This window comes from Misgurnus anguillicaudatus, chromosome 18 (genome assembly GCF_027580225.2).
Source record: "Misgurnus anguillicaudatus chromosome 18, ASM2758022v2, whole genome shotgun sequence".
Lineage (NCBI taxonomy): Eukaryota > Metazoa > Chordata > Actinopteri > Cypriniformes > Cobitidae > Misgurnus > Misgurnus anguillicaudatus.
This window is the reverse complement of record NC_073354.2, coordinates 13,863,439-13,889,626: the sequence shown is the minus strand read 5'-3', so window position 1 is coordinate 13,889,626 and position 26,188 is coordinate 13,863,439. Positions and strand designations below refer to the sequence as shown.

General features: G+C 38.6%; 1 protein-coding gene across 1 annotated transcript in view; it reads right to left on the bottom strand.

Annotated features, from left to right (window-relative positions):
* The window catches only part of trappc8 (trafficking protein particle complex subunit 8), a 66,364-nt gene extending 40,740 nt beyond the window's left edge, over nucleotides 1-25,624 (bottom strand). Inside the window, exons 1-11 of the mRNA XM_073855901.1 lie at nucleotides 25,315-25,624; nucleotides 22,922-23,116; nucleotides 14,076-14,165; nucleotides 13,731-13,905; nucleotides 8,560-8,713; nucleotides 8,133-8,217; nucleotides 6,523-6,788; nucleotides 3,248-3,363; nucleotides 2,975-3,124; nucleotides 2,756-2,852; nucleotides 2,438-2,548 (exon numbers count right to left, since the gene is read on the bottom strand). Coding sequence (XP_073712002.1) covers nucleotides 2,438-2,548; nucleotides 2,756-2,852; nucleotides 2,975-3,124; nucleotides 3,248-3,363; nucleotides 6,523-6,788; nucleotides 8,133-8,217; nucleotides 8,560-8,713; nucleotides 13,731-13,905; nucleotides 14,076-14,165; nucleotides 22,922-23,116; nucleotides 25,315-25,471 — 1,596 coding nt within the window. The 5' untranslated portion in view covers nucleotides 25,472-25,624. The remainder of the gene's footprint in view (nucleotides 1-2,437; nucleotides 2,549-2,755; nucleotides 2,853-2,974; nucleotides 3,125-3,247; nucleotides 3,364-6,522; nucleotides 6,789-8,132; nucleotides 8,218-8,559; nucleotides 8,714-13,730; nucleotides 13,906-14,075; nucleotides 14,166-22,921; nucleotides 23,117-25,314) is intronic.
* Nucleotides 25,625-26,188: the final 564 nt, after the last annotated feature.

The window sequence follows — 26,188 nt, the reverse complement described above, 5'->3', positions numbered from 1 at the left end:
GATTCTATTGGGGTAGGGGTGTGTTTGTTTAGGTGATTTCAAATATCAACATTGGCTTTCAAACATTGTGCACTCCGCCTTTAACATCAATTACTGTAATTACATAAACAAGAATTAATAATTAAGCAATATCGCTCGAGTAGGAGTGTGATATAGCTCTATATCATCACGGCTGTGATTAGGCCAGAGGCACGAGGCCGCAGGCCGAGTGCCGGAGGCAATCACAGCCGTGATGATATAGAGCTATATCACACGACTCCGAGAGCGATATTGCTTTTATACAACAGTTCGACGGCACACGTTTGAAAAACGAAAACTAGAAAACAACAACGGAGTTATTTTAAAAGCCTCTTTGTTTGAGAACTACTTCTTCCCCCACGGATTTGAGGGCGGCCAGAATGACAGGTAAAACTTTCGGCTGCTTTGAAGCTCATAACAACTCAATGGACAGAAAAGCCGTTACTTTATATTACCGTTTCTTGGTCACAAAGTGTAGTTTTAAGATTAGTTCAGTCGAGAATGTATATGTATTATATTTAAATCTACAGTCGATTAGTAAAGATAGCGCCTGTTTGAACGTTTGCTTAGTGAGATTCGGTACGAATGAGAACCAAAGCATGAGCGGACATCAGTGTTCACTCGCCCCGCTGACCACCGCCCTCTCTGGGCTACATTTCTGAAAGAGATACCCTGGCTCTCATGTTGGCCTTGTTTGTTTATGATCGTCAAAATGATATCAAATCAGCAGTATTTGGTGTCATGATCAAACTATTACTTGTTTTTTAATTCATATTTAGTGTCTTTTGTGTTGTTATTGTTTTGGCGCGAGGTAAAAGTTAATAAAACTATTTGTATAACGTTACTATTGCGTTCTCATTTATTCTTAACGTGATACGAGCACTCGTTTTTTATAAGTGTCAGAGATATGTTTTTGCATGCTGCTTATAAATATACCAGTGGCGATATCTCATAACATGTTTTAATAGTCACGTCACGATAAAGTAAATGATCAATGTCCACATTTAAAAGCTGTGGTGCTTACCTGCAGTTCCACTGTGTTTTCGCGTTCTGATAAAAGATATAGCTCCAGAAAAAAACGAGTGTTTATATTCCTCTTTCCAAGTGTTAATAATCCACACGATGTGACAAGACATTTCTCCCATTAACTGTAACGTAACATCCAAGAGCGCTGATCTTTGACAGAATAATACTTCTGATTGGGGATTCAGACTGATTTATGAGCCAACTAATGAGACACACGGAGCGTGATTCAAACAGCGCGTCTGTGTTTTTCCATTCAGAGATGAGCCTGCTTAGGACCTCCATTCACTAGGTGGCGGAATAATACGAAAGGTGAAGCGGTTACAGTGCTGTTGTCAGCACAATATCGTATGGCTCTTAGCCAATCAGATTCGAGAACCAGAAAGAACTGTTGTATAAATCCATATATACAATATATTGTTAATTTTTTGTTCATAATGCATTTACTAAGGTGGACAAATACAACCTTTTGTAAAAATTTGTATTTCATATTATTCAGTATAAATAAACAAATCATTCAGAGTTTGTTCTGTTCACAGTCATAGCTCGAATACAGTATGAATATGAACCCTGAACGAGCAACTCGAATCAAACTCGTGTACAATTCGACGTACAAATCTTATTAAAGATAGAAAAGTGATTTAGTTAAAAGCAGTGGGAGATTTTCTGTCAATGCTGTTTGATTAACATGAGTGACAGACAGGAGCAAAATTAGGTAACTTCGCCCTTAAGATCAAAGTCCAGGTCCAATATACTGTTACACATGCGTTTTCTCATTTAGCTGTTTACTTTCTCTTAAGATCTAAATTGTCGTGTTTATGAGGATACTTGCAAAAGCCGGGTATTTTGATGCATGTGTTTATTTAAGGCTAATACAGCGGCAAAAATACTCACAAGCTCAATATGAAGCGGATGTGCAGCTTGCACGCTCCTCTCACACAAAAACAGCGCGTAATATATAGCACTGTTGTTTGTGTTTCAAAGGCTAACAATCACTTCATTTAAAACTGCGGTGCTTGAATACGTGTACAAATGTTAAGCTTTTGTGACCATGCGCACAGCAACGTGACGTGTAACCTCGATTGAGAAAATACAACGAGTTAAGCGTTTGGCTCAATCTGCACAGACTTCGGCAGCAATTAAGGTGACTATAAATTGTAAAATATAACCCGCCAAACTGGCTAGTGATTTGACATCGTTACCACAATAGCTGAACATGATTTTCATAATTTATTTACTGCAACCCTGTCGCAGACCGCCTCACCCATGGGAGATTAGGAAATTTTGAGAAAATCAATTTTGAGAAAAAATTTCTGTTTGGTTATGCAAGTGGTAGCGTAATGGCACACTGTGACTTTTGAAAAACAATTCATTGTAAGCGGGGATTTGTGCTCACCTCACTGGTCATCTTGATGAGAAGTGCTGCAGCCTCTGAGTATTTGCCTTGACTCTTCAGTATCTCAGCACTTAATAGACAACACCTCTCAGCCAACAGCATGTTTTTGCAACACACAGAAATCAATGATGTCAATACACCAACACTGGGTTCATACACAGCACTCCATCTATGCAACATCAAGAGCAACATCAGCAATACACTCATTCAGCTTTGAGAGAAGATTGGTAGTCCATATGATCATTCAGAAAAGCACTTAATTCACATAACCTAATATACAGTAACAAACTACAAACCAAATGCATGTCCTTACTTGCACACATCTCTGTAGGTCTGTATGGCCGTGTCCATGTAGTGTGCGGGATACGGCCTGGGTGCCCCGCTTTGTAGAAAGGCAGACACCGCAGCCATCTCCTGTAGACATAAATAGCAGGCAGGCGGTCGGAGGTGTGTTCAAACAGGATTATTATTGATAACACACAGAAAGGCAGTCCTAGTGGTCCTATCTGTGCAGCTTATGTCAAACAGAGCATCTCCAGCGCTCCTGCAGCATACAACATGGCCTGGTCAGAGAGAAAGTCCTTCTTAGCAGTATGGTAGCAGTTGTAGGCCAGCTCATAGTGTTGAACAAGGAAACAGAGGTCGGCCATCTTTCTGATCTGAAGTTCAGGAGCCTCTGAGGGATAGCTGACATTACAGAGGTCAAACATTAGATGAGACATATAAAACAGGAATAGAAAAGAAAAATATTTCTCTTGCTGGTTAAAAAATAGTAACATAAATATATGAATATGCACGTCAGTCACTTACAGTAACCCAGCAGTGTTCTTTAAATCAGCAATACTCTTTTCTGGCACCTTCCCTCCACCAAACAACTTTTTAGTAGCAGAGAAAAGAGATCGACTCAGACCTTTTCTTGACACGAGCTGGAACGAGAGAAAATGATTAAGAAAATTATATGGGAAAATAATGGACATTGGAGGAGAAATGCATTTTTTGGAAACAAAGAATTTAAACAATATATGAAGAGTTTGGTTCCAAAACGCGATAAACGCCATTTTTGAAAAAAATGAGTTACTGCCAAAATCAGTATTATATCAGGTCAGTAGTTAAAAGTAAATTCTTAATTTTACGCAAAATCCAATATCCGCCGTGTTATTCTGTCATCTTTTCTCCCTTTTTTCCCAAAATGCGATTAAACGCCACTCCTCCTTTTTTACAGAACGCAATAAATCCATTCCAGAAATTACAGCCCACCGTTCACGCAATGTAAACAAACCATGGCGGCACGCTGAGTACACGGAGTACTAGTTTTCCTCATCTACTTTGTACTTCGTGATCAACAAACAAAACAAAACTATACTTTAATTGCATTAATAAAACTGTGATGGTTTTCTGTGATGGGAAAGAAACGTAAGCCATCAACATCTAATAATTTCCGCGAGAGGCACTCGGGTGCTTGTTCCCCCGACAGCATCAAGCTTCTCTTGTGCTAACACATTGACCCCAGAGGATCTTATGAAAACTTTACATTATTTTACTCAAAGTCAACGAAAATCGAGCAGGACCAAAACATTTTACTGCTGATCGCTGTGAAAAATGTAAAGAGACGACGTCAAGTATAACCGCATCAATGACAGTGTTCTTAATATAACAAAGTAAGTGTTTTGGTTAATGCCATTAATGTTTATTTTTTAATCATTGTATACCACTAGTCAACTAAATTAATATATCATGGTAAAGATGAATGCACATTTATACATTGATTGAATAGATTTATAGCATTTTGAAATAAAAAACTGTCATGGATTTATTGCATTTTGTGGAAAAAATAATTCGTTTTATAATAAATCTTTGAAAATCAAGTTATGGATTTGAATTTATTATGTTTTTATAACCTAAAGATGCTATGTGAAAGTTTGTAACAGAAAATAGTGGTTTTCATCTTGTCACTTTCTAGGTATAGAAAACACGTTTTAACCGAAATTTGTCAAAATGGATGTATTGCGTTTTGGAACCAAACTCTTCATATGTGTATTAGAGTCGACAGTTTTAAAGAAATATTACATTATAAGAGACCCTTGACTTGCACTGTAGTGAAAAGTATGACTTTAATATTTTACCAATAATTTTTAATATTTTATGACTGCAAACAAACCCTCATCAAAACAAAGGTGTTATAAAATATAATGTAAGAAGTCAACCAAGGCAAACATGGAGAAAAGAAAACTTTGTGGTCATGTTAAGTGCAGTTATTAGTAATTTTAATCCATCACATAATGCAACAGGTAACAGAATATGAAGCGTTTAGTTCCAAAACGCGATAAAAAATTATGCTACTTCCAAAATTAGTATTGTATCTGGTCAGTATTAAAATGTCAATTTTTCAATTTATGCAAATCTGATATCCGCCGTGTTATTTTGTCATCTTTTCTCCCTTTTTCCCCAAAACGCGATAAACGCTAGTCATCCTTTTCTGCAAAATGCAATAAATACGCTTAACCAATCACAGCGCACCATTCCAGGCACTGTAAACAATAATGGTGGTGCCTTGAATTCACAGGGAATTCCTCATCTACTTTGTACTTTGTGATCAACAAACAAACAAAAACAAAATAATAATTTGAATGGCATTGCTAAACCTGTGGTGGTTTTCTGTGGCGGGGAAGAAACGTAAGCCATCAAAATCAAATAATTTACGTGAGAGGCACTCGGGCAAAGGAAAAATGACGGCTTTTGCTTGTTCTCACACGACAGCATCAAGCTTCTGTCATGCTAACACATTGACCACAGGGGATCTTATGAAAAACTTTACATTATTTATTTTACTCGAAGTCAACGAAAATCAAGCAGGGCCAAAACATTATACAGCTGATCGCTGTCAAAAAAGTTCAGCGACGACGTCCCAAGGATGACAGCAGCAATGACAGTGTTAATATGACAAAGCAAGCGTTTTGATTAATGCTATTAATGTTTATTTTATTTATCAGTATATACCACTAGTCAGCTAAATGAATATAACATGGCAAAGATTAATGCACATTTATATATTGATTCAATAGATTTATAGCTTTGAAAAAATTAAAAATGCTATGTGAAAGTTTGTAACAAATAATAGTGGTTTTCATCTTGTTACTTTCTTGGTATAGAAAACATGTTTTTACCCAAATTGTCAAAATGGATTTATTGCATTTTGGAACCAAACTCTTCATATATACTATGTATTGTGTACAATTTTAATACGCAAGACTTTCCTCTTCCTGTGCTCGCAATGAAAAAATTTTGGGTGCAATTAATAGTTTTGAAAGTTACATGATTGTCAAGTATGGTAGCCCATAATCAAAATTTTTGTCCTCCTGCCAAAGATACAGTGATGTAAGATACAATTGGGAGTCTGCACGGTGTGTTTATTTTGACTTTCATTTTGTAATCGAACCCGGCCTGGGGCCATCGGTGGCCATGTCGGAGCCACAGACATGAGCAATGCAAATCATGGGTCAAGGTTTAAGTGGGTAAAACATATTAAAATCGAAATCAAATCTCATTTTGAATCTAATCAAACTATGCTGAACCTTTTTTTGAATCTAATTATAAAACCAATAAATCATTTATCAAATCAATTTACTGTCTACCCAAAGAGTCACATCCCTATATTGGGTTATTGGAAATCAAGCTTCATTCCCTGGGAATCAAACCTGTGACATATTAGGGACAGTCATAGCCTAATGGTTAGAGCAAGGGTGGGCATTCCTGGTCCTGGAGTGTCCCTTTCCTGCAAAGTTTAGCTCCAACCCTAATCAAACACAACGGAAGACTCTAATCAAAGGCTGTAGATGACTTGGAAATGACATTCAGGTGTGTTTGGTTAGAATTGAAGTTGAACTTTGCATGACAGTGGCCCCTCCAGGACCAGGAATGCCCACCCCTGGTTTAAGAGTCGGTCTTGTGACCTGAAAGTTACTGGTTCGAGTTTCACTACATACTGGGATAGGTTAAATGCAGAGGTCTAATTTTGAGTATGCGTTTCATACTTGACAAACATCATGTCACTTTCACTTCACTTTAACATCAGTTTGTGTGTGTACCTGGTCATTTAGCTGCCTGATGTTTTTCTCAATATGTGGCAGTAATCCTCTGAAGGTGAATTCCTGGATAAACTGCCGGATACGGTCGTGGTCGTTTAGGGTCAGGCAGGTTCCCGGAGGGGTGGCAGGGGTGTGAGAGGTCACGCTGCTCTGTTTTTGAGGCCTCGTCACATCTACGCTGTTCGCCGACTGACTGTGGTTGTTGCTAGGGTAACAAGAATCAGTGGCCTGGTCCAGGTGCAGAGGATGCGATTCGGAGATGCCGTCTGTAAAGATGAGCATAACATTCAATTAACATTATAAATAATAATATTTCTCAAACGGTCATGGTCAGACTTAGGGGTTGTGCACACCAAAACTTTTAAACGCTGCTGAAAACACCTGGACAATGCCGAATGCCAGCTGTTTTTTTTTTCAGCTGAGTGCCAGCTTTCTTCAGCTGAGCGCTTTGGTAGCTGTGATAATTTAGCTGTGAGCCGGTTGGTTGCTGTGGTAATGCCCCGCCCCTCGTCCACTGTGACTGGACAGCCGTGTGAGAACTGACATTGACAAGCGGAGCTTTTCACCCAAAGTTGAATATTTTTCAACTCTCGGCGCTCAGCGCTGAGCACGGAAAAACCGCCGAGCGCCGGTTTTCACCGCGGAAGAAAACCGCTAGCTGCTGGCTTATTTGAACAATGCAGAGCTTCCATTGGAAACATGCGCCGGCCACGGGCGTAAAAGCTTTGGTGTGCACATTCCCTTACAGTACACCTAAAAAACCCTAATGCTGCGTTTACAACAACCGCGGTACAGGCGTGAACCGCGAGTGATTTCAATGTTAAGTGAATGTGAAGACGCGTTGACTCGCGTCTGGAGGTCCCGCGGCGCACCAAACGCCACATCTGCGTTGCGGGACCTCCAGTAGCGAGTTGAGGCGTCTTCGCATTGACTTAACATTGAAATCACTCGCGCTTCACGCCTCTACCGCGGTTGTTGTAAACGAAAGGTGCGAATTGAGCGCTGTGCGCTAATGGTTCTTTTTGAGCATTTTGCGGTTCACGCGAATTTGCGGCTGACGCCAGAGTTGAAAAATTTGAACTTTGGCGGAATTTCGCGCCGCGTTAACCAATCAGGAGCCTGCTTGCTGCTGTGGAGGCAGCCCCGCCGAGTCACTCATTCAACCTGAAGGAACGCTTGATATTGTCCGAAGCAGTCACCCGAAGCTATACGACACAAGTTCTTATTTCTATAGAGACAGGAATAAAAAGTACCTCACTTGGAAGAGTGTCAGTGAGGACATTAAGTCACGTGACGTTTATCGACCCACAGCGTTTATTTTCCCCTATAGGAAGGTGACGAAATACAAACCAGTAACTCTCTCGATAAATGCACAATCAACATCAGTCATCTTGCAAACAGACAACCGCATAGCACTTGCCCCTCCCACAAGAAGCGGAGTTTGCCTCTGACGCGTGTCAAATGCTTGCTTTTTCCGCGCGTCTACTTCGCTCTACACACGCGAACGCATTCAAACTGTTCAAGCGGCAAACTAGGCACGGTAGACGCGATTTTGACGCCTAAAACGCGGTTGGTGTAAACGCACCATAATAATGGAGGACTGTGCTCACCTCTTGCAGCAGAATCAAGACCATCTTCCACAGCGTCAACGTTATTTTCAACAACATTGTTCACTGCAGACTCTTCATACAGCTCCTGTAGCATAACATACAAACAGAAATAATAAAGATCAGGAAATTGTGTACTTAAAGTTTAACTAATGCATGGAAAAGCCCACCCCAAAACTGCATATTACACACACAATGCTGGAGCTTACTTCAAACAGCAAGCACTTATATGATTGGGCGGATTTAATGGGCACTTTTTTGAAAGGTTTGATACCATGCTGCTACAATGCTACATCTTCAAATGTCCTGTCAATCTAGTTGGTCCTTGGCCAGAATAAGCAATGAAGAAAAGAGTGCATGCCGATATAGTCATAGGTCTATACGTGGGTTAGTTTATTTTCTAATCATGTAGTGAGGGTGTGGCACTCACAGGGGTGTGGATGCTGGTCTTGTGCAAGTACTGACTCCAGGGGTCCGGCATCTGTTCATCCGCACCACCGGCACCACTACGGGAATTTATCTTCAGCAGATAGCAGCCCTGCGTACCATATCGCTGTTTCATATCTTCGTAAACCAAGTCCGCCCTGAGAGAGACATTAATAGTTGTTTTATCTATACCATCATACATTTATACGACAGTCTAATCTCTCTCCCCACAGTCATGCTTATCTTATATTCATCAGAGCTCAGGGCTGCAAACAGCACATGTTTAAGTGACTGGCAACTTATCTACATTCAGAATTCACAGAGGTGGAAATAGAAAGAAAAGCAAATAACCTGACAGGAACAATGTACAATTTAGTGTCACATTTTCAGAATCACCTCGAGCCCTGTGCATGATTGTGACAAATCATAACTGTTGCATAAGTCTTACATTCACTCATATGAAAAATAACAAGCAACATGATCTGAGGTGTAATTCATGTCCGTGGCACACGCAGTGCAGCCAGTTATGTGCCGAAATGTAATAGTTATTGAAAAAGCCTCACTAACAATATCACAACCAGACGTCTCGTGATTAAATCAAAGGTAATAAAATCCTAAACTCATATTATGTTCACACTGTAATATCACATTACAGATGTCAAATGCATTGTGAATGCCATTCATGTTGTGTTTAAGCTTCAATACATTGCTATTCTCATAGCGGTTTAATTAAATGCGAACAAGAACACAAGGAAAGCAGAAGTCTTTCCTCTTGACATCAATTTAGTTTTAACACCCGAGGCAGGTTTAGAGTCACTGGTTGAGTGCATTTTGTTTTAAAAACAGAACAAGTAATGCAATCAAAATCACTTCAGAAATATGTATAGGGCTTTGAATGGCTTATGGAATATTCATTTACAATTCACTGCTCATATAAAATACAATCACATTATAATGTGCGCAGGTCAGACAAGCGCATCGAAGTGTTTCATTACAAGATTTTTATAAAACTACAGCTGTAAATTCTGATGACTCAAGAGGAATCACAGAGGCTGACAGATCTACGAAAACTCACACACACACACTAATTTTTCTAATGTTTACACAAAGCTTAAGCTGTTTTAAACAGAATTTAACAATGTTCCTAAAAATATAAAAGTGGGTACTATAGCTACAAAGGTGGTTGTGTGCAAGAAGAACGCTTTTTTTACTTAAATCATTTGTTTACACTGCATCGACAACACTGAGACACATGGAGCTTCACAATGACAAAGAACACAAGGAAAAACACAAGGGTTCGATTGTGATGACTTCTCACATGACCAATGAGATCAAAGTCATGGTGCATATACATCAGGCGTGTTCTCAAAGCATTAATTATTAGCAAGGAAAGCCACTTACAATGGAAGCAGTCTCATGGCTTTCTGGGAGGTTATTGCACGTGATTTCACATCTTTAAAGGACAAGTTCGGTATTTTACACTTAAAGCCCTGTTTTCAGATTGTTTATGATGAAATAGAACGGTCCTGACTGAAATTTCGACATATGCAGCTGCCCCGAGAATTTTCGGGTGTTTGTTGTTTCACCTCCCACCTCTACAATGGGTGTATAGGTGCACTGGAACAATCCTTTCTAAAATGCATTAAACTTTTGTTTAAAAAGACGTGAAACTCACCGAGTGGTCAGGGGTGATATGCTCACACAAAAATCGCTGCAAAAGATGCTTTCCAACAGGTGTTTTAGCATTCGTTGTAAACTTGTGGACCTATTTTTCCAAACGCCTCACACCCGTGTATTCTTCCGTTGAGAGCTTGAATAATAAACACTAAAGCCCAGTTGGTGGTGATAATCCGCCTTTGCCAATTGCAAGAATAGAAACAAAGTTCCCGGCGCGGAGTAATACCGTACCTCACAGCACATCTAATACAAGTCAATGGAGTTGAAAAAACTACGCTAAAACAGCTGTTGGAATGCGCCTTTTGCAGCGATTTTTGTGTGAGCATATCAGTGAACACCCCTGACCACTCAATGAGTTTCACGTCTTTGTAAGCGAAAGTTTAATGCATTTTAGGAAGGATTGTTCCTGTGCACCTATACACCCATTGTAGAGGTGGAAGGGGAAACAACAAACACCCGAAAATTCTCGGGGCAGCCGCATATGTCGAAATTTCAGTCAAAACCATTCTATTTCATCATAAACAATCTGAAAACAGGGCTTTAAGTGTAAAATACCGAACTTGTCCTTTAAAGGGGCCATGGCACAAGACTTTTTTAAGATGTCAAATAAATCTTTGGTGTCCCCAGAGCACATATGTAAAGTTTTAGCTCAAAATACCATATAAATAATTTATTACAGCATGTTAAAATTGCTTACTTTGTAGGTGTGAGCGAAAATGTGCTGTTTTGGGTGTTTCCTTTAAAATGCAAAAGAGCTGATAAAATTCAAACACTGATCACAATGATGGGGGTTTGTTGCAATTAAAACTCAATTGTGCTTTTCTCTGCACTAAATGGCAGTGCTGTGGTTGGATGGTGCAGATTAAGGGGTGGTATTATTATAATAAGAGCTCCTTATGACATCATAAGGAGAGCCAAATTTCAACAACCTATTTTTTCATGTGCTTGTAGAGAATGGTTTACCAAAACTAAGTTACTGGGTAACACTTGGGACCCAATCATAGCACTTAAACATGGAAAAAGTCAGATTTTCATGCCATGGCCCCTTTAAAGAATGATCGTCAGGTGATCTGTAAATTTGAAAACCGTTTCCATTACAGTTTTGCGACATATTCCTTTTTAGAAGGAATATGCTTAACTCTTTCTCCACCAGTGTTTTTTTTAAAAGTTGCCAGCCAGCATTTTTCATGATTTTCACAAAAGTTTAATGCCGTCTAGGGATGCAACGATTATAAATTTTGATGGAACGGTTATAGTCTGATAAATAATCACGGTTGTACGGTTATTATGGACTCATTTATTTTACAACATTAATGTAAAAAATCACATGAATACATTTTTTAACAATTGCTAAATTCTTTTGTATTTTCAGTTTGTGTATTTTCTTGGACAAATGATAATAATAATAACCTAGCAGGCTTTGACTTAAACAGTATAGGTGCCTTTTGAAACCTGTAGGCTATTCATTTTAATGATCTTTTGAATAAATGTAATTTTATATTTGGACTGAATATATATTATAATATTATAAAGTATTATAAATATATTATAAAACTAAATGTATATTATTTTGATTTGTTTGAAGTATTAGTAAAAATGATAAGAGCCTCTCAAAACGAATAATAACACAGGGTCATCCTGGACTGGGTTCTGTGAGTCATATTGGACTGGCAGCATTAACGTGTTAACTCATGCTATTAATTCATAAATCTTTAACGCGCTAAAATAATTCAACGTTATTAAATGCAGTCAGACCACCAGGAGCCCCGCCCGGATTTGATCCGCGAGGAGGAGGTTTTTAATGCTGCACAGACCGATTGGAGTGTGGCTCTTTCACGCACCCGTGCAGGCACGCACACACACACACACCAGATGCACGAACAACCAAGAGACGCGTCACGCGCACATATTCTTTTGAACGCGGAGCTTTGTCATACAGTGCGCTAACGAGCATGTCGCATGCCGCACCCGCCTCTTGGTGGCTCGTGAATCTGGCTCGTGTGTGCGTGCGTGAAACAAAAACACGCGGTGTAGCGGAGGCTTTACGGTTACTTAACCGTGACATTTTAAAGCGCGGTTAATAGTGAAACCGGTTAATCGCTGCATCCCTAATGCCGTCCAGAAAATTTTCTTCTTAAAATATATAAACAAACAATATATCAAATGAAAGAACAGACCATCTGCTTTTAAACAAAAAAAAAACTGTTTCATCCTACCTTCATTTGTTCTCTCTTTATCACTTCTCATATATGGGTAGGTTTCTTCAAACACCAATTTTTTTGCAAAAAATTTAGATAATTCCATTTTGGTGAAGGACTTTTGATAAAGATCAGATTCAGAGCGATCCTAAAAGCATACGCGGACATAGATCCATTTGTCCTAGGGCGATACTTCCGGGTTTTAGAAGTTGTGTTGATAATAGCGGTATTGCGGAAAGCCGGAAATACTCGTCATTGGCAGGGAAGAGTTAAAAACACCCCATGTTATGGGGCAAAACTGTTGCTATATATATATATATGAGTTTTTGAGAAGTTGACTTGTTTGCATTGGGCATATTTTCAAATTGCGAAAATTGAAATTGCAAATTGAAGGGTATTAGAAACACAGCACACAGTTTCTAAAAAATGTGCAAAAGATCTACAAATGCAACAAAAAATGTTACAAAAGCACTATTTCGAGATGATTAGTTTCCAAACGACGTTTGAGTTTCAACATGTCCCCCATGACGTCTGTGATTTTATGTACCGATTCAGATGGGATTAAAATTCTCAGGCTATTCCAGAGATTGGAGTGTCTGTTTTATGCTTTTGGGCGTTGCAGAAGATCACATGATCTGGATACGTGTGCTTGTAAGGTTTGATATTTTGCTATAAATGTAAAATTATTACAGAACATGTAATTTATTCATTTAATTTTAACAAATCAAAATCGCTTATACAAATGCTACTAAAGTAACATTAGCCTACGTGTTTTATATAACTGGCTGCTAATAATAAACCCAAAGAAATGAAGAAATAATGATTAATAACCATTTATTATCTTTATTAATTAACATAAACGTATATTTTGTTCAACTCCGCAATGGTAGAGTTTACCTTATACTAATATTACAGTGTTCAGTCTTAACAGTGTTTGATATTCAGTCGTCTTGATTTTATTATTTTCTTCCGCTGAATGGAAAAAATGGAAAATTCATTAATATCTGAATGAATGAGACTCTTATGGCAGATCACGTTGGCCAAGAACCGCGTTTTCAAAAGATATTGTGGGCAAGCACAGACATTTGCATCCGGATGGGATTAAATTTCTCAGAGGACCTCTGAGTTTGGCGAAAAACAGTAGGTAAATTGCTCTGGAATTTTTATGGAGATTCAGACGGGATTAAAAAGACAGAGGACCTCCAAAAAGCACGATTTTCTCAGAGGTCCTCCTGTAAAACTAATCCTGTCCGAATAGGGCTAAAGAATCACTTGAGATTATACGAAGTGACACACACACCTCTGCTCATCTCCGTCGCTGATGTCATGGAGTAAGACGTAATATTTAAGTGTATTGGGGATGAACCATTTAGGGATGGTGTATTCTCCGCTGTGCTGGATTCTGTGCTGTTCTTGTGAGAGTTTGAGGAACTGTTCTGTGGGTACCGCGTCACGTGACGATACCACCAACATACCTGCACATGAGTTCAGGAGACTTCACAAACAATATTTCCTATATAGTGTATATTAGCACAAATTTTAGTGCATCTCTAGTAGTAAATAATCATGTGATTATGAGCATAACAGAGGACAAAGAGAGAGGACAGGACACAAGAAAGTCATATGTCTACGTTTTGAAGGATACAGGCCAGATAGTGGTTGAGGAACTCGTGCTCGGAGGCAGGCATGGACTGTAGGAAGTTTTCCCTGTAGGTCTCAAACCATGGCGTTGTTGCTAGAATGTAAACACACACACACAAAGAAATATTGTCTTGATTCAGAAACATGAGTTTTGGAGGTTGCACGATCAGCCCTAAGGGCAAAAGAGAAGGGGATCATAATATGTAAGCCAAGAGGAAAAACATTGGAGCTACAAGAAGCTGAACAGACACTGGAAACACTGTTAAAATTAAAAAGATTTGGTCACTTAAAAGGATGAATCAAAACCCTGTGTGTAAAGACATACATTTGACAGACCTAAAATAAAGTGAAAATAAATAAATAAATTCAAAATGTTAAAATTTACAAACAATGTATTAAATGTTGCTTTTCCGAATAGCAAACAAGCATTTCAGCATTAATAATATAGTTTAGAAAACATTAAACATTGTTCTGCAACTTCACGATCTTTAAGATTCAACCTAACTTTGTTAAAAGATTTATGGATCCACCAGAACGTTGGATGCACATCAGCATTCACAGCCAAATTCATCCTTTCGATCAATCCAGAAATGTGGGAAGATGAGGAATAACTTAGGAATTATTTTTCCCCTTAGATTTATTAGCTCCTTGACATTTCCTCTCAATCAATCGTTGTTTCAGAATCATTTATGAAAACAAGGTCAATGCATGAATCACTTTACTCTGTCAGTCTATCATTAAATTCAATCTAAATCTTCTGAATTGAGTCTGAAGGAAGCAAGGTGGAGTTTGAAAACAGCTTCTACCCTACAAAACTATAATGCTGTTCAAAGCCAAAGTTAACCAAAAATAAAAATTCTGTCAGCATTTACTAATTCTCGTGTGTGGTTACCATCAAAATATCTTCTTTTGTGGAAATGTGTTAATGTTGAGATAAAGCTAGAGTAAAGCCAGGAGCATCACGTCATTGCAAGCTGCGCAATGTGGTGTCAGAAAAACAGTGGAAATTAATTGTGTAATTAAAGGACAAGTTCGGTATTTTACACTTAAAGCCCTGTTTTCAGATTTTTTATGATGAAATAGAACGGTCTTGACTGAAATTTCGACATATAGACCCCTTTAAGGAATTGTAAACATTGAATGACTATCGGGTGCGCGCGCAGCATGGGGTCAAACTGTTCATACCATTCAGGCTTTATAATTTAATCTAACAGGTCTGAAAAATGACGACTTACCCCAAATGAAGTGAGCACTACAAACACAAGCCTCTTTGATATTTGCATTGTTCCAGTCTGCACATTAATTGCTTGCAGCCACAGATGTTGTATTTTTTTGTTTTTGAGAATCTGCATGAATCGTGAAAACTTAATGGAAGGCCTGGTGCGATTTTCACAGCCCACGACGTAAGTAGGCATTTTTGACGACATCGAATAATACGCAACTCAATTTGCTGTAATGACTTTTCTGACCCCGACATGCGCAGTGGGAACCGCCTGTGATGTGAACCGTGAAGGGGTCTATGCGGCTGCCCCGAGAATTTTCGGGTGTTTGTGTTTCACCTCCTACCTCTACAATGGGTTTATAGTTGCACTGGAACAATCCTTCCTAAAATGCATTAAACTTTCTTTTACAAAGACGTGAAACTCACCGAGTGGTCAGGGGTGTTCACTGATATGCTCACACAAAAATCGCTGCAAAATACGCATTCCAACAGGTTTTATCGTAGTTTTTGCCAACTCCATTGACTTGTATTAGATGTGCTGTGAGGTACGGTATTACTCCGCGCCGGGAACTTTGTTTCTATTTTTGCAATTGGCAAAGGAGGATTATCGCCACCAACTGGGCTGGAGTGTCTATTATTCAAGCTCTCAGCTGAAGAATGTACAGGTGTGAGGCGTTTGGAAAAATAGGTCCACAAGTTAACAACGAATGCTAAAAGACCTGTTGGAAAGCATCTTTTGCAGCGATTTTTGTGTGAGCATATCAGTGAACACCCCTGACCACTCGGTGAGTTTCACGTCTTTGTAAACTAAAGTTTAATGCATTTTAGAAAGGATTGTTCCAGTGCACCTATAAACCCATTGTAGAGGTGGGAGGTGAAACACAAACACCCGAAAATTCTCGGGGCAACCGCATATGTCGAAATTTCAGTCAAAACCGTTCTATTTCATCATAAACAATCTGAAAACAGGGCTTTAAGTGTAAAATACCGAACTTGTCCTTAAAGTGAAACAGGCAAGATAACCCACAAAAAAATGTCTTGTTGTGCTGTTGGGTGTCAAAATAGGAATGCCAAAAAAGATGACCTTCATTTTTATAGAATACCGTCATCGAAGACACCATTTGAAGATAAATGTAGGCGCTTATGGTTGCAAGCCCTTCAAAAGACAGACTGGAGTGCAGTGGCGGCCGGTGACCTCTTTTTTCGATGGTGCACGATGCGAAATTCGTCACAACATGTATGTAGCACGTCATGTGTGTGGTTCGTAGTTCAAAACATGTGTTCTGCGTGTCGAGTGAACATACGTGCATCACGTGTCTTGTCAAAATAAGTGCCTGCTGCAGATGCGTCTAAAGGGTTTATGATAAAAGAGACACTCGCGTTTGCCAGATACTCGCATAATCTCATGTGTAATCAGAGTTTAATGTTAAGGGATTGTCTTGCGTGTATTTTGTGAACGTGAGCGTCTCTTTTATCATAAACGGTTTTTAACCCTTTAGTAGCCCTGTGCAAAAACAAAGCTTAATTTCTGGCTTGTACGTTGCATTATATGGAGTATAACTCCATAAAAAAAGCATATTAGAGCGTGTGTGTGTGTTAAGAAAATTAAGCTTTGTTTTTGCACAGGGCTACTAAAGGGTTAATAGTGCCACATGGTGATCAACAGTAAAAATGACAAATTTGACGTCTTAGCAAAAGGAAAAAACACCAACATTCAATCAAAATATGTTGTTATAATGGAAGTCAATGGGGCAAAACAGACACTAGCAATAAATGAGGGAGAAAAAAATGAAAACTGGTGCTACACAAAAACTAAAAATGCTTCAAAGCCAATATTTGACATGCCCAAGACTCTGAAAAGGTTTTAAAAAATTCCAGTTTACAATCACTTTTTATATTGAAAATCTGTCATTTTGTTTATGTTTTTACCCCAAATCAGTGACAACACTTATAAACTTGGCAATTAAAGAGTTAAAATCATGGAATTTTTGTGAAGATTTGGTAGTTTTGATTAGTACTGAGGTTGATTAACAGATTTATGTAAAAAAATTGGAAAAAATATTAATCTGATACAATTTTATAGCCGTTGAATTTAGTGTATGTTTTCATCCACTAACAACACAAAAGGTAGTAAATTTGAACAATGCACAAGGGTTAAGTAGATTTATTCTGCTTGGATTTCAGATAATGATTAAAGTGCATCTGTAAATTGATCCGTACTTCACAGAATCTGGAAAACAGCTCATCTACAGAGAGGAAAAAATCTAAAGTCTATACGGTAAGAGCTTGTTTTTACTCACTAAAGGTAAAATGACTCACTGAAGTAAAAAGCTCACAAACAAACTAAACCAAAACAATTGATTAGCTCAGATTCAAAATGCATCTGACATCTTTCTTGTAGTTAGCATTTTTTTTAATCAGACTCATTCTGCCAACAAACCAATATTTCTGAATAGTCTGAAGTATTTGATGAACGTATAATGTGTGTCAATAGCATTTGATTTTGCATCTGAGCTTCTCAATTGTTAACCAATGTCTCATGTCAATGTTCTCAGATCAGCAGAAAAGGGGTGATTGTGAATTTCCTGGCAAAGAAAAGGTCTGATCTAAAAATGCCTTAAAGTGTGAGCTTTTGTCCAATAAGTCATTTTCCTTTGATCTCAACACACACACACACACACACACACGCGCACACACCATCACCAACATCCTAAGAAAGTGAAGAAAGCTGAATTGGAAAGAAAGGTTTAGCGACGATACTATCGAGCGATTCAGGCGAGGCCGGAAAGTGACACAGTCCCAGCTTGGGATAGGAGGGGAATACCTGTGAAGCACTTGGATGAGTTCAGCTGGGTGATTGTTTCTTTCCAGTCAGAGTACCAGGGAACGCTCGCTTTGACCGTGCGGTCTAAGAGGAGAGAGGCAAATGGGAGCCGAAATGTTTAATACTTACAAAAACCACAGAAGCATCATGAAGCCAAATAGGGGTTTTAAAGAATGAAGTGAACCTTCAACACAGACAGGAAGATTTGAACAACTTCAGCGAGCAATGCTGATTTACAAAGTAAACTTTTTGTCTGTTTCATTGCCATCTCACGCTGTGGGTTTATAAATAAATTAAGCAATAAACATAACTGTGCAACATTGTGAAAAGTGCTATAGAAAATAATAAAACAATTGTAGTGAACAATAAAGTCTCAAGGATATAAAACTGAAATCTTATTATGCACACATAAAACGCCAAATAATTACGCCAGTTCAAACAGAGGTTGGAGTAACAGGTAATGCTGAAGCTGTATTAATCTAAAAGACCATCAGCCAGTCGGTCACATATACAAAAAAACAATGCTTCACTACCTGGTCATGTGACTACTTCTAAGTTAAACAAAGACTGTGTCCAAAGACTGAATATTGCTGCTTCAGCAGACTAAACAGGATAGGCTCATTCAAACCCAGTGTTTGCATCACATCCTGTCTACTGCTCAGTTTTTAAAGCCTGCACAGATGTATCCTCACAATGGTATCCCACAATCCTCTGTAAGCTTTTTGGCAGTTGGCATAATGAATATAATTTAGTGGAAACCTTACTTTGCTTTGTTTCAGACTAACACCTAGGTGTAGGCACCACCCAACCAATTCTGGCACTGGTCTACGCTTATTCAGGTAAGTTTTAATATATTATTCCGGTTTTACAAGGAGGTGTTCACGTCTTGTTTGTGTAGTGAGGTAGAGGAGGGCCTTTGAAGGATATGAAAGGTAACCAAACACTCATTTTTTTTTCACAGGGGTCACAGCAAAGCACACATGTTTTGACCTGGCATACAAACACACCGGAGAGGGTGCATTTGAGGGTCATAGCTCTTACCAAGAATTCATCCACAGAAGTTTGGGGGCAAAAAAAATTGGAAAAACGAAAAACAAGATCAGAAATGATAAACATAAAGGTGTAATGGAAATCAAACACTTCAATTTCACAGACAATTATAGCATTTAATTGAATTGGTTGCTCTTAAAGGGATAGTCCCTAAAAATGAAAATTCTGTCATGATTTACCCGCTCTCATGTTGTTACAAACTAGGGCTGCACAATTTGGAGAAAAAATCTAATTGCGATTTTTCTGATCAAAATTGCGATTCGCGATTTAAAGTGCGATTCATTAGTATATAATAAAAGAGCTACATCCAGGTTTGTTGGGGTGGTTTTAATAGCACCAAAGAAAGATGCTGTGCTACTGTTTATTTAAAACCTCTTAAACATTGTACCAAGGTGTCTGCAAGACTTTGCTCTTCTGCAGACAAACTTTTTTTATCTAAGAACATTAAAATACAATTTAACAAAAATGTATTGAAAGTTTTATTTAAAATAACATATAGGCCAATGTATTTTGGCTGTCACTACAACAATGCTTCTGACAAGCAAATGTTTAGTTTTTTCTTTTAATTATAAGACTATACTCATCTTGTTTTACTTTTCAGGCATCTGTAATAAATGTAAATATATTAGTTATTAGAATCTATGATTTAACATAAGCAAAAAATACAAATAAAATGTGGAGCTGCAGAAGCTTGTTCAGTTAAGAGTAAGGAGTGATTTTAATTTTTGGTGTAATAAACATTTCTGACACAGAAAGCAACAGGTTACTGTCACTTTAAGACCCAAGACAGCTTTAAAACTGCTCTGCTTCAATATACTGATAAACATCCAGCTATTTATGTTCACTTAGACAAGAAAGAAAACTTAAGTTTAGTGATCACGCGTGTGCTGACTGCTCTCTGTGTGAGCGCTATATGAAACCTCGTGCCTGTAAATATTCAAAGCGGTGCAGATGTGCGCGTGCATAATGTACCTCTTTCGTCTTCTGTGTTCCGGGCTTTAATGAAACCTGCTTATAGTCTGATGAGGCGCTTGTCATTGTTTGCGATGCATGACGAGAAACGGACGTATATACACCTTTCTTTAAGTCCAACATTACACAAAAGGGAAATGTTTTCGCGCATTTCTGTCCTTTCATTTGCCGGTTAATGAGTTATAATGGGTTTTTAAAATGACTGAATCCAAAATCCGCCAACTTCATGACATTCCGTGTTGTGCAGTTAATTCCATTTGTATGCATTTCGCGATTCTGTCCGTGTTTTCCGCATCGCGGAAATCATATGGCCGTACACTTTTTGAGGAGTTGAACTGCTGCTCGCTCATGTTTTCCAAATGATGTTATCTGACGTGTAGTCAGCACCTCAGTGTTAATGCACTCTATTGGTTTAAACTGCATCAAACGTAAAATGCGCATGAAGCGAACTGTCAAAAACTGCGTACTAGATGATTGTTATATTTGATAGTTTTGAATCGAAATAATCGCAGCTCTTGCGATTCGAAAACCGCATCCATTCACATTGCGATTTCGGTTTAAAAACGAGTAATCATGCAGCCCTATTACAAACCTGTATAAATTTCTTCGTTCTGATGAAAGAAAACATTTTGAGGAATGTTTGTAGCCAAACCGATCTTAGACCCCATTGACTTCAATATTATTCTGTTAGTCTGTGGGGGCCTGGCCACAAAAAATCCCAAAAAATATCCTCCTTCGTGTTCATAAGAACAAAGAAATATATACAGGTTTGTAACAACATGAGAGCGAGTAAATGACAGAATTTTTATTTTTGGTCAACTATTTCTTTAAGTAAGGGGTGGGCATTACTAGTCCTAGGGGGCCACTGTCCTGCAAAGTTTAGCTCCAACCCTAATCAAACACACCTGAATGTCATTTCCAAGTCATACTGAAGCCTTTAATTGGGATTTTCAGGTGTGTTTGATTAGGGTTGGAGCTAAACTTTGCAGGACAGTGGCCTTTCAAAACCAGGAATGCCCAGCCCTGCTTTAAGTGATCTACTGCCCTCTTCAGGTAACGAGGTTAAAGTATACACATCTTATAAGAATTAATTATTGAATAAAATAAAATACAGTTGGGTTCAAAAATCTGAGGACACATAGAAAATATAAAGCTTTAGGATTACGAAAAAGACATCATTTTATAAGAAGATGAAAAATATTTATATATTTGTGGTCAATAATCACATTGCTTCAATGGAAGCACATCTTGAATCATTCTGGGATAACATGGATCATCAGGTTTTGCATTAAGATGTGATGCATTTGCATAAAAATAAAGAAATAACAACACGATCACAATTGTGACTTTTTAACTAAATTTTTTTCAGGTTTTAAAGATATTTTTAGACCATTGGTCTCAGAAGACCGCATTAAACTTAAAGAGCACCTATTTCATTGCTAAAAAAAAATAACTATGTTATTTTGTGTATTTGGTATAATACAAAGTGTTTGCGTGGTTTATGGTTAAAAAACACATTTTTCCACATACCGTACATTTTCCTACCAAAGAGATTTGCGTTAGAGACGATAACTTGCGTCATTGTTTACTTTGGGGTATGTACCTTTTGCATATCATTAACATGTACTAATACACACTTATGCACAAAAGGAAATTTAAAAACATAAATTGCACAATTCATAAATAACAGTGTGATTTTTTACGTCATCTGCTCTTTTTCCGCCATTTTGAGTACCTACCGAGTACCAGTAGGCTACTTACAAGCATTAGCTAGCTTGCTACAATTATGGATTTCTTATCTTTTACTGTCTATGACTCTATGACGAAAGACAATATTTCGCACCTTGACTGTCAAAAAATATCATTGTTAAGGTGTGATCCCTACTCGATCCGTGATGCTACCGAACAACCACTACTTTTACAACACTAAGAAGGCACAACAAAACATGAAACTTTGCTCGAAGTATCACCTTTATCTCTACACATGAACGCAAGCATTGAGAACATTCTTTGTGTACACAAAGTTTACTAAAAAGAAAGGTTTTGAACAACTGACTTTGGTTGTTTTGGTGTGTGCTCCCCATCTTTACCAGACATAAAGAATCGATCTCCGCATGTAGATGAAGAATCTCATATAAGGCTCCTTTTTCAACTAAAAGGTCAATATTGTTTTTCACTTGCGACAAAACAACTAATTATCCGTGCATTTATATGGAACTATGCTTTAGGAGCTATCCATCTTTACTCTTCTCCCTCCTTACGTCGCGCAAATTCAGAGATCGATACATCTTGACAGGCAAGATGGCGGCGAGTGGACGCCAAAATAACCAAAGTCAGTTGTTCAAAACCTTCTTTTTAGTAAACTCTGTGTACACAAACAATGTTCTCAATGCTTGAGTTCATGTGTAGAGACACAGGTGATACTTCGAGCAAAGTATCATGTTGTGTCGAGTCTTCTTAGTGTTGTAAAAATAGTGATTTTGATGCTCACAACATATTGAAGGAATAGCTTCTAGTTATTTTGCGACCACTTCATGTACTCAAAATGGTGAAAGACAAGTTTGAGATGTGAGTGACGACAGCTGATATTCATGAATAGATGCTCTTTAAAACATGAAAAACAGAAGCACCTTTACTTGCCTCAAACGTTTAGACCACACTATACGTGCCATTTCTGTCTCATTAGTTCCTGTTTGTGTTCACTTTGCTGTATTTTATTAACACCGCCAGACGTGCTATGAACTTCCTCAAACTGAGGAACTCTTTTGTAGCAAGTACTTACCGCTTATGTTAAGGTCGTAATCTCCAGCCGTGACGACATTGGCAGGAGAACCCTCAGGAGGCTGGCAGACAGAGACCGCCTGACTGAGGAGTTTCTGCAGCTCTGGGGTCTGCGGAGGCCTTGTGCTGATACCCGTCACGCTGATCCGGAGACCCTTCACCACAACCACCTGGTTATTGGGGTCACGCAGGTGACCTGGAAAACAGCAGGGTCAAAAACATAAGGAGAAAAATTCAAAGGAGGTTTGCATTTTAAATTGGTTCGTGTTAAAAACATAATGGAGCAGGATCTCAGACCTGGGCTGTGAGTTATTTGTAATAGTACATTTAGATCTGGTGCAGATCTGGGGCACCATTCACTTCCATAACAGGAAAAAAATACAAATGAAGTAAATAGTGCCCCAGATCTGTTTTTTTTTTTTTTGCTTTACAAAGATAAACCTAAAATCACGAGGAAAATTAGGGGTATTCCATATCACTAATTTAGAAACAGAGGTCACATTCATAGGACAAATAAGCAGCACTCTTTTCGTATTATATGGAAAGTCGAAATGGTCGAAACAACATGAGGATTGAACTATTTTTGGGTGAATTGTTGATTTAAATAAAAAAATTTAATCATTGATTAATGTGATTTCGGTCTCTGCATGCCAAGGAATTCTTAAATGAATACAATTTATCCATATGACTCCGGGCTAAAGATAAACACAAACAGAGCTCTGTGTTCTGTCACGGCAAACCAATAATAACTAACTACAGTGTCACTGTTATTTCTAAGAATCTGAAACACAGAATGTTTTCTCATAATCTGATACATTTCCTAGTATCATTAGTTAAAAATACAGCTGACCACAACCAGTGAACCTCCAATGACCTGTGTTAACTTACAACCTCACGATTTCTGAATGGCTCAGATCATTGCTAATGAAAATAAACAGGGGTCATTCAGAGGGAGTTCAGGCCCTTCTCCAAATATAAGATGCTGTGTCTCATAAGAATTTTGGTGAGCTCGTATCTCAGAGCACATTTACGACATCACAGCTGGTGTTCTCTTTTGTCCACTTTCGACCGTTTCTGTCCTGATCACTTTGAGGTGAGGGTCTATAAGCAGATCTGGGGCACCATTTACTTCCATTTGTATTTTTTCCTATTATGAAAGTGAATGGTGCCCCAGATCTGCACCAGATCTAAATGTACTATTATAAATAACTCACAGCCCAGGTCTGAGATCCTGCTCCATTATGTTGGAGATCAGTAGGGGGAGTGTAGGTGCTTTTGTGGCTGCTCGAACACACATTCAACTACATGAGCGTGTACACTACAAAAGCAATTCGGTTAAATGCGTTTCGACTACCTTTGAACGTGGGTGTAAGTGGACAAGCTCAAAGCGTTACACCTGTACGCGTTGCCTTTTTGTGCAACCAAAATGTATCTTAATACCAGGTGTAAACATGGCCTTATTGTGAACTCGACTGACCATTTTATTAACAAACCAATTAAAACTACATCTATTTGTTAGTAGACATCTATTTGAAATGTTGGGGTATTTGTTTCTCATTTGTAATTTCTTGTGAAAGATTTGCTTATGTTCCTGTAGTAAAACTATGGGTTCGTCATGGGTTGGATACCAGGGAACACATATACTGATAAAATGTATGCTTTAAATGCAATGCACATCACTTTGATAAAAGCTTCTGCACAAACGCATAAATAGCTATCTGCTCTTGTTAATCACTTGACAACAGTAGCATGTAAGACTACACAAGACATCTGATAATATTTAGGGCTTTCTTGTGAATTTGACACAGTGCACCATTGTAAACAACTTGAGTCTTAAAGAGATGAGCCAGCAGATCTGACCGGCGGATTGCTTAAGATCCAGAATAGTTTACCAGGCTGTTGGTTGGGTACTGTAGCACAGGCCCAATACAGGCTTGTACTATAGCTAGTAGACAACATGGGCCTTTTAAATGTTTATCCAAATCTCTCACCAGTATAAGTAACTCAATCTGTTATCTGTCTGACTGTGACAGTGGTCACTAGATGGAAGAAATCAGATCAGATTTCACGGACAGGGTAAGAGAGAGAGAGATCAGACTAAGCTATGTTGCTACTCTTCCTGTCATTTGACCAAGGCTGTGTCACAAGACCTAATGAGCTGACTACCTAGACAACATCTTTATCAAAGGCGCGTTCGAGCATTTGAAGCAAGCCTAGGCAGCAGTTTCGCGCAATGCCCAAATATGCTGTCAAGATAGGGAGCTTACTACGTTTTGACACAGCCCCTGTGTGTGTATTAGAGGAGCTGTAAAGCTAACATCGGTTTTCTCGATTGATCAGTTAACTTATATGTGAAATTGTGAATCGGGTTTTATGTCTGATCAGGGCTCTTACCCTCGGACGTCAGGCGACAGAAAGGCCGCAGCAGCTCGGCAAAGCTCAAGTTGTTTTTGCGGGTCACTCGCTCCGCATCTTCGCTGCACAGGACGGCCACCATCGGCACGAACGAGTCCTGGATGAACTCGTGCACAGACTGCACGCACTGAGCCATCGGCGTCTGCTGTCGTCCGCCGACCTCGCGGATCTGCTGCTGTTGAGCTCAAAAAACAACTCCTTTACTGACAGCTCACGGCAGACATGTTGAAATCCACTGTTGCCTGCTGCTGATCGATTTTTTTCCCATGAAGCTGTGCGGCGATCAGGTGATTTTTCTTCCGCAGTGAAATAAAAGCCCCGTATTGTTTCCATAATAAAAGCCCTTGGGATCCCCAGTTCACGAATTTCCTCAAACGCAAAAAAAAAAAAAAATCCTCTAACAGCTTGTGATGGTGGTCCGAAAACCTGACAACCTTTTCTTAAAAGGTGAATTTACATTTAAATGCATGATTTTGTAGACTAAACGACGGATATAGATAAGACAGTACTGTTTTGAAGAAGAATGTAAAATAACTTTTTTTATAGCCTCAATTTCAATCTAGAATCCTACAACTAACGTACTAACATTAACGGTATTGTGCGTGCGTGTGTGCAATGCATCAACTTGCTCACATTTATTTTGTAATGCAGACGTTTTAATTCAAAATGATTTTGCACGATATATCTGCCAAAATTCGGTGTCAGTCAATAAAAGCTATTTTAACACTATCGGCCGATATTAAAAACAGCCGATAGTCATGGCTGATATATCCTGTCAATAAAAACAGGAAAATGCAATGAATTTGAGCTCTGTGTATAGAAAATGTCACTAGTTTAATATCACTAGTTTGAT